General features: G+C 37.8%; 2 protein-coding genes across 2 annotated transcripts; one reads left to right on the forward strand and one right to left on the reverse strand.

The window, feature by feature from the left end:
* Nucleotides 1-915: 915 nt before the first annotated feature.
* Nucleotides 916-2,649, forward strand: LOC129951110 (uncharacterized). The gene is made up of 2 exons (XM_056063121.1): nt 916-1,057; nt 2,059-2,649. The coding sequence occupies exons 1-2, from the start codon at nt 916-918 to the stop codon at nt 2,631-2,633; spliced, it is 717 nt and encodes a 238-aa protein (XP_055919096.1). The 3' UTR covers nt 2,634-2,649.
* Nucleotides 1,052-3,054, reverse strand: LOC129951109 (uncharacterized). Its single transcript, XM_056063120.1, has 2 exons — nt 2,658-3,054; nt 1,052-1,991 (listed from the first exon to the last, which is right to left on the reverse strand). Exons 1-2 carry the CDS (start codon nt 2,954-2,956, stop codon nt 1,103-1,105), a joined length of 1,188 nt encoding a protein of 395 aa, XP_055919095.1. The 5' UTR covers nt 2,957-3,054; the 3' UTR covers nt 1,052-1,102.
* Between the last annotated feature and the right edge of the window lie 6,602 nt (nt 3,055-9,656).

Raw genomic sequence — 9,656 nt, forward strand, 5'->3', positions numbered from 1 at the left:
CGCCGTTTTGTATGCCTCTTGTTTTGCTGCGTGCGCTTGCCCTTGCCAGCATTCGTCGTCAAACCAAGGATTTCGCTGTGGTGGCTGTGTGAAACCTAGCACTTCAGAGGCGGCATCTCTGATGGCTGCAAATGTTGCCACTGGTTTTCAATGCTTAATGCAGGCAGCATAGGACTCCTTAAGAGGTTACTAGAGACTCGATCGGAAAAGGACATGCCCGTCTTATGCGATTCTAACGTCTAACGTCGAATCTTGTCACAGTACTTTCTTGTTTTGGCTTGGAACAAGATTACGTAGCCGTAGCTTGACTACAACGAGGTTCGGATATAGTGTATACTGGAGAATTTTCGTGCATCGATCGCAATGTGGTCAATCTGGTTGACGGTTGATTGATCAGGAGAATTCCATGTCCCCTTGTGGATATTGAGATGTGTGAACTGCGTACTAGCTACCAGAACGTCTCGCCTTGCAGCGAAATCGACCAGTGTGTATCCGTTGTCGGAGGTGGTGTCGTGCTGGCCGTATCTCCTGCTTATGCCAATAAAAAGATGTCGTCTCTTCCTAGCTTGGCATTAAAATCTCCTAAGACAATTTTAATGTCTTAGCCAGGGCACTGCTCATATGTCTTGTCCAAGAGCTCGAAGAATATGTCTTTGGTGTCTTCATCTTTCTCCTTTGTTGGGGCATGCGCGCATATTAGTCTTAGGGTCCGGCCACGTAATGAGCGACGAGCGACTGAGCGACCGAGCGACGAGCCGCTGAGCGACTCAAAAAAATTAGAACACATGAAATCGTATGGAGGTGGCCACATAAGCCGTAAGCGACTGAGCGAATTTTCAAGCGACAGAGCGACGTCGCTTAGCAATCAAATTTGTTTTAATTTTTCAGTCGATCGCTGAGCGACGTAAAAAAAAGATGTCTACAATAAACATTGAAAGTTTAATTTCAGCTGTCCAAAGCCGCCCAATGCTATGGCAGGACACCCACAAAGATCACAAAAATAAAAATGTCACCGATAAAGAGTGGGAAAAAGTTGGACAAATTTGTAATTGTTCTGGTAAGTTTAATTTATTTAATCTTTACAAATAGTAGTGTTTTTTGTTCAATGCCCGAATTCCCAAAAATATTGCACAAGCTCGTTTCTTGTATTCAACGCATTGCTTGAGCTTCTGTTATAACGGGACTGTTCTTCTTGGGTGGTTGCATTTGTTTGAGCTAAGTCATTAGCCATTTCTGCAGACACGTGTATATAATCAAGGTCACTGTCGCCATCGCACTCTCTCACAAAATTGTGCAGTATACAAGCACATTTAATTAAACGAACTGCAGTGCTTGGCTTCGTTTCGATGTTTTTTTGTAAAAACCGCCATTTCTTGCTTAATATGCCAAATGCACACTCAATGCATTTTCTTGCGATTGAAAGTTTTTTGTTGAAGTTTTCTGTTTGAGCATTTAAGTTTCTCCTTGGATAAGGTCTTAGTAAATAGTTTTTCAGGGGGTAAGCCTCATCTCCGATTAAAAAATTGGGAAGAACAATGTTTGATTCTGGTAATGCTTGTGGAGGTGGAACGTTAAATTTATCAGCTTCAAGTAATTTGAACAAAGTAGATCCAGAAAATGTACCACCATCACTTTGTTTTCCTCTCCCACCCACCTCGATTGTTAGAAACTTTTTGTCAGCATCAGCTACAGCTTGCAGTACAATAGAAAAATAATGCAGGTAGTTAAAATAATGAGAGCCAGAATTTGCTGGACATTGAATTTGGCAATGTCTACCATCAATACTGCCAAAACAGTTAGGAAATTTCCAGCGTCGGTAGTAATCGTTAGTAACATTTCGAAGGTGGTCAGTTGTTGGTATAGGCATATATTCTTCCACAAGTTGTTCCCATATGATAACGCTAGTTTCCAAGACAATGTTACTTACTGTGCTTCTGCCCATTCGAAAAGCAAAAGCTAAATCTCGAAACGAAAGACCTGTTGCGAGAAATCTGAAAACATTGAAGATACAAAAATTGTAAATAGTATATGTACGTATAATTATATTTCAAATTTCAGGAGCCAATGTAAAACTAAAGTGGAAAAACCTAAAAGACACTTTTCGAAGGGTTCTTCGAAAAGCTCCACGTCCAGTATCGGGATCCGAAGCTCCACCAACAAAACCGAAATGGCCATTTTTTGAAATGATGGCCTTTACGAGGCAGACAATTGAACCCGATCCAACTGAGGGAAATCTTCGAGAACCAGAAAGTTATTCAATGGCTCAAAATCGTTTTTTCGCAGAAACAATATCAGATTTACTGGAAGAAGAGGATGTAACCCTTTCAAGTGTCAATATGCTTACAAAAAGCACTCCTTCTACGAGCACCAGCTGCCCCCAAAACGTGCGAAAAAATAAAAATAAGAGAGCGTCAACATACAATTTGGAGTCAGAATTTCTCGAGTTAGAAAAAGAAAGACTACAAATTTTAAAGAAAGAGGTAGCAAAAAAAGAAGAGGATAGTGATGACCTTCAATTTTTCAAAAGTCTTTTGCCATTTATGGCACAATTTAACAATTTTGAAAAACTTGAGATAAGAACTGACATTCAAAATATTATATTGGATAAACTGAAGAATACAAATAAAGATTAAAAAAATTAAAAAAAAAAAACTAACCTTAAACATAAAACCAGCCGTTGTTCTGGACTAATTGCTTTCTTTTGTCTTGTTAATTTTGGTCGAACTTTTTCCAACAGCAAATCAAAAGATGGTACTGACATACGACAATATTGCCAAAAGCGATCTGGAAATCTGCGAAGATTTAGATATAAATGATGAAATTCACCATAATTTTCCCTTTCACGATTTATGGGGTGTACACCAAATCTACGGATTCTCGATCTTATTACAGACCTATAAATATGAGCGCGACTTTCAACCAGTAAGCTACGATGAACCGCACTTGACGAAGGCATTTTTCCAACTAATCGCTCAGCGACGTGTCGTTTAGAAAATGGCCACCCATCGCTCAGATTGGTCGCTCAGCGACTCGTCGCTCGGTCGCTCAGTCGCTCGTCGCTCATTGCGTGGCCGAAGCCTAATATTTGCGAATTTAGCCTTGATGCGGATTGTCTTGATGCGCTCGCTCACACTGTTGAAACTCAAGACTTTTTGCCTGAGCCTAGTTCCAACAACAAATCCACACTCAAATAGACGATGTCTTTGTTTTCGGTAGCAGTCGCAGTCGTAAGTCTTTCAGTTTGCGTTTGCCCGGTCCATCCCATCGTACTTCTTGGATGGCGGTAATATCTGCCTTGCAGCATTTTAGGGCTTCCGCTAATAGTTCGGCTGCATGTGATCTGTTAAGGGACCTATCATTCCACGTACAGATCCAAAGTTCGTTGTCCTTATTTCGTTTTCGTGGTTTGTCACAATGAATCCGTCCGTATCCGAAGCTTGTTGGTGCTTCGTAACTAAAGGTATTTTTTACGTGGCCAGGAAGTCACCCCGACGGCCCAGCCCCCAACCTGGAGGGCCAGATTCTTAGCATAACTCCAAGGAAGGGGGGCCGGATAAACCGCTCTTTACAGGCCTCGGCTCCGAATATATCGAAGAAGCCTTATAAGGTGTTCAAAAAGTAGTTCAACCTTACTTTAACTGTAGACGGAACAGTTGATTCCATCTCGAGAGTTCGTCCGCTGCCGCCTGGATAAGGAAACAACTCCCCCCTCTCTCGATTGCTGCCCCCAACAACTTTCCACTGGGGTTGGAACCCAGTCTCTAGTTGAGGTACTAAGCACCCGATGTCAACTGCGGGGAGGTGGGAGTAGGAGTTGATAGACAGAGGTGGGTTTTGGTTATAAAACCGGAATTGAAAATTATTAAGCTTAAATAGTTAGCTTTTAATTCCATATGTACACACACACAAATCTATGCACTCTAGGGGTGTGGCATCCACTCCCTTTTCTTGTATTTGGTACATTCTAAAATTCAAAAAATCAAAATCCAAAAACACTCGGAATCTAGAAAAGTCAAAATGTTGAAGACAAAGGATTCCGAAAACCCAAAATTCGAAAAAACAAATACCGACAATTTATACAAATACAAATTTGTATAATAATTGGCCTTTCTATATTTTGGGTTTTAGGGATCTTGGGTTTCTGGGATTGTGGGTTTTCAGGTTTTTTTCGATTTTTGGGAGGAAAAGAAAAAAACCAAGTAAATCCAAAATACTAAAAATACACAATCCTCAAGACCCAAAATCCAGAAAACCCATAATACAGAATATCCAAAGTTAACAAAACGCGAAATTTTAAACACCCGTAATCCAGAAAACCCAAAATCCTGAAGACACTGAATCCCGAAATAACGACAAATTATACAAAAATAAAAATACGTCAGGTGTTTGCCCTATTTGGATATAAGTTTTAAGGATCTTGAATTTTTGGGATTCTTAATTTTTGGAATACCAAAACTTGGTAAGTAGATACAAGATTTTTTTGTAAATTTAAACACGATGTTTTAACCTTATTTCTGTTTTGCTTTCTGACATTATTTCCACTGGCACAGTTTCAAACATTTGATTCTTATTTTACTCTCAACAGATTGACATCAAATTTCAAGTACTTAAAGTATTGATACGAAATCACCGTTCACCACCTTCCTTAAATATGCAACTTTAAGCATTAAAGCAATTCTACTGAATTCTAAGAAAAAGTAGCAAAAGTGGTAATCGTCACCAATAGTTAAGCTTAAGCTTAACTTTTTTCAGAAAACAATGTTCTAGCTCAAAAATCTTCTTGATTATGAAGAAGCGTTTCAGCTCCCTCCAACTCTTGCCTAGTGACGCTGATTCCACCTCGACTGTCCTTCGCCATGTGCTTTTTGGTCGTCCAGCTCTTCTTCCTTCTTGTGTGAGCGGGTTCTTGGCCTGCAATGCAGTCGTTACCAGAAAATCCTTAGGATGTTCCGAGACATCTATCTACGAAGGTTTGCAGCTTTCCTGTTATGGCTGAAGTAACCTTCCAAGTGCTGCACCCATAAAGAAGCATGGACTCGACATTTGTGCGAAACCGTCGTAGCTTTGTTCTTAAGCTGATACAGTTATTCCTCCAAATTTTTGACAACATACCCAACGCCGCTTTTGCTTATCCTATGCCGCAGATGACGTCTAGTTCGGTTCCGCCTTCGATGAAAACTATGCTTTCAAGGTATTGTAAGCTTTCCTCTTTTTCCACCGGTGGCGAGAAAACTGCGTTTTTAAAGCTTCCCTAATTTTCCTTTATTTCAGCTTAAAAGTTGGAGTTCTTCTCTTTTATTATCATTTGTAGGTTTTCTTAGATTCTTTCAAAACAGCTCTTGTTTAAGTCTGAAGCAATGTTAAGTTGGTCACTAGTTTTCTGTGTTTGATTCTGAAAGCTCTGAGCCTTTTTCCCGATTTAAAGTTCACGATATTAAATCTTTTAACAGCTTGAATTTTTAGCAAGGAGCACCGTAAATATCAACGAAAGTATTTAAGTAACTGAAATTTGGATGTGGGCGTAACAGTAGAGAAATGGCATTGTGACGAAATGTATCGAGGACTTGCTTAAAAAAAAATATCAGCTTTCCTTGATAAATTTGGCGTAAAAAGTTAACGTCGAAATTTCGAAACATGCCTGAACTTAATCCTTCTTTTAGAAGTAAACAGTCAAAAAGCAGTTTGATAGATTTGATTAATATTGTGACCATGTATTCGATTAAATTCCCGAAATATCAAGATCATCTAAAAAGTCTGATACACATGTCTTGATTTATTTAATAAACCCTAAACAAAAATATTCTCAACTTAAAGCTAAGAAAAATATCACTGCTGCTTTACTGGAATTGGTCCAGTAAATTCTTCTACTTCCATTTTATCAGTAGGAATGTCTTAATGAACACTCTCATTCATTGCAGCATTATTAGAATTATCATGCAAACCAACTCCAAGCATGGATGCAACCTCTCTAGAGAAGCAGTGGTCCCCATGATTCTAAAGAATGTTTATCTTAACGCTTCCTCTCATGATAAGCTCTTTATCTCAAGTTAAATAGTTCACATTTTAGAAAACATAAAAAGGCAATTGCATACCCATTATGGTGCCTAGAAAATTTTATGAATTTGATTCATCACATCGCCAACTCATTGTAAGGATCTCCCAGTTTTTAAGTTTATAAAATCCTTCCAATTCCAACAAAAAAAATAGTTTATTTCAAGAGAACTAAATGAAGAATCCTTTTCATTCCAAAATGGTGAAATGGACAACCATATCCGAGGTGGAGGCTCGTCTTTCTTTCCCATGTAGAAGCTTGAGCATAAGGTATATAAAATAAAATAGAAGAGCAGTATAAATAAAGCGTACGTTGCTCTTATGCATCGGCATCAGCATCAGTCCAGTCTTAAATGGAATTCCAAGCATTCTCTTTTTCCACATTTCAATGGCACTATGGGACTTTCGAGTGTCTTCCCCATTTTAAAGTTCCTTCATTTCCTGATGCTGATATCTACTAAGCACAAGAATGAGACTAAAACCAAAACGTACAGCTTTTACGTTGTACATACCTCGACTCACTCCCTGTCTCTTTATTCACTTACGGTCACTAAAAATACTTTCGTATAAAATACATATTACATCAGGATCTACTCCTGAAAAAAAGCTGAAGTCCTTCCATATACGAACGTATATAAGACTAAGATGAGCATTATGTGTGTAAAAGCAGACTTCTTCCCATTTCCTTGATGCTGAAATATCTGTTATCTGTTATATAGCTGGCCATCCATTAAATTCCTTAAGATGAGAAATGAATTTCCAGATGAAAGTGCTGAGTGAGGTGAGCGGCCTGCAACCGCCGGCAAGAGACTAAAACAATGGATGCAGAAAAAATGCACCTCCCTTGTATAATAGTATAGCAGGTAGGTCTTCAAGCTTAGTCCAAGAGGACCAGAGATGGTCTGTTCTGTCGAAAAAAAGGCGCAAGGAAGTGCTTTTGTTCTTTAGACTTTTTCCGGAATCCATTGCATTGTCTTTTCGGTTCTTGAAAGAAGTAGTGCCTGAACGGGACTAGCCGGCTCTGGCCTGGACTGAGTTCCTTTCAAAATTGCAAACTATGTGAAATGATTAAAATGCTGCCCCAACGGACCATTCACGGGTATGAGTGTTTCATAGACTAAACCGGGGTTCAAGTCCGCAGGAATAAAAGTTAAGTAAAAAAGAATATACCCCCCTATTCTGCTCCGACTCCTAACTTACACGAGAGGATAGGATAGTAATTTCTGCCTCAGTTTTTTTTCGTCTTCTCTTCATCTTTTTTTCGATTTACTGGCCTTGGTATAAAAATAACCTCCGCAGATCGAGTAAATTGCTCTCAAGCAAAGCGTTAAGTTTCCGCTTCCGTTCTTCTTCTTCTAAGTTAGAGAAAAGGAAACCTTTGCGCTCTCGCACTTAGCACAGGTTCAGGTCTGCTTTTTTCCCAGTTCCACGAGTTGGTATAGTGGTGCAGAATTTGAAGAAGATGCAGGCGTCAGACGACTGGCCCTAATGTATTTCGCGCAAGCACACGCCTTGAGAGCACTTCAAATACGCTCTTTGCCAGAATTTATTGGACGGGAAATTAAAAAGGCTCCTTGTTCGTATTTTTTTTTTTTCAACTTGCGTTTGTTAAAAGTCCTGAAAGATCTGGCCCCCTTATGTTGAAGTAAATACTTCTTTTTTCTCCGTCCACCTTTCTTTAGAATATTTTTAAAACTAAAGAGAGTTCCTGCGTTGGACATGAAAATCAGCCAGTCAATCTTCGTAGCGGATATAATGATGGGGAAGCATTTTAAGGGAGTCTAAAGGTGTCAAGTGAACAGGAGTATGGAGAGGACAAAAAAAATTGATTATACATTTTTAGGAGAAAATTAAAAATTGAAATTTTTTTATGAAACACTAAAGTGCATCAGTAAATGTTGGCTAAGGATTTCATGCTGAAAATTATTTTTACACTTCATATTTTGTAGGTGAGACTTCTTTAGGTATTTGCATTATTTAGAAGTTAAATAACTCTGGAGTGGTCTTAGGGGTGGAGAATAAAGTGCATAGCTTTAAAAAAATGTAAACTTTTAATGCTAATGAATGATAACCTTTATACAAAGATGAATTTCGTGGGTCTAAGTCCTAAAAATTCCATAACTATTAAAGAACGCAAACTCTAATTAATTTCAACTTAAAGATTCCCAATCATAAGATTGCACTCAATTGATTGCATTCATTTAAAAATTGACTGAGATTAGAGTATGTTTATTAGACATTATGCTTTCAAAATACACAATTTTTCAGGACAATGACTTGAAAGTATTAAACATAAGCCAAAAACTACAAACCAATATAAAAAGATTTAAATTCATGAATTATCAAAAGTTTTTGAAGTGAACCTTTATTTCCAGTGTAATGAATCACCTTTAAAGTTTCATTTTATAAACATGAGTAGGGAATTGAAAAGTATCATCTTTCAGTTTTATTTTCAGAGAAAATTTAACTGGTTTCTGAAGCTTTTTTTATGTTATTTATGTAAATTTTTCAATAACAAGGGATTTAATGTGTCTCAGTTGAATATTGTTTGAATTTAGATTACAATTATTAAGTTGTTTTATATTAAATTTGTGTACAGTCATGAATCCAAACCACAGAGAAAAACAATACCAACCAGATGGAAGACTAACAATTGGGACATATCCCAAAAATGACAAAGGATTTGGCTTTGGGAGAAGCCGTAAGGTACATAGGTATAGAAAACAGAAGGTCGTGAGACAACACAGAGTACATTATCTGCCACTGAACTGCCATTAAATGCCATCAAATTGCAATAAAAGAACACTTAAATATTAAAACCAACCGAGGTAATTGAAATCCCATTAAAACAGAAATTATCTTCAGCTGCAATTTTCTTAGTCCGAACAAGTACCCAATTTTTTGACGATGATAAAATAACCAATTTTTTAACGTAACAAATGTTAAAGATTGAACTTTCTTATTAGCAATGACCAGGCTACTAAATTTTTAAGGACCAAAGTCATTTTTGGTTTGCAACTGAGACATGACATGAGTAAGATTTTTGTAAAAATCTTTTAAATTTAGTTTTTAAAATACAAAATAATTTGTTAATTTCCAACCTTAAGTCATTAAAGTCATATTCTAAAAGAAGTTTGAAGATGACAGGTGATCGATGTGTAACCAAAACATGATAGATTTTTGTTTTCCTTACGTACGTATTTCAAGTCTTTTTTGAGCCGCACATCAAGAATGTAGACTGGTAGCAAGGTAGAAATGGCGATCTTAAGGCAACCTAGCCTGAGATCCAATTAGCGCTGTAGTGCGCCGTTTTGACTCATTTGACCTGTGATTGAAAGGGATAGATTTATAGAGAAGCTTCATAGCGATTATGTTCGAGCCATTTTATCGCATTGAGAAATAAGATTAGGTCACTAATCTTTGTCTCAGATAGCTCATCAAGTTTTTCATTCTAGTGTTTGCCAAAGCAGGACATTTGAAGGGGAAATAGATTATCGTTTCACTTTCTCTTTGTTCACTACAACTACGGCAAAAGGTGTTGTAAGAGATACCCAACTTCTCTGCATGAACTCCTATAGGCCAATGTCCGGTACAAACCGCAACAA

Source organism: Eupeodes corollae, chromosome 3, assembly GCF_945859685.1.
Source record: "Eupeodes corollae chromosome 3, idEupCoro1.1, whole genome shotgun sequence".
Classification (NCBI taxonomy): domain Eukaryota; kingdom Metazoa; phylum Arthropoda; class Insecta; order Diptera; family Syrphidae; genus Eupeodes; species Eupeodes corollae.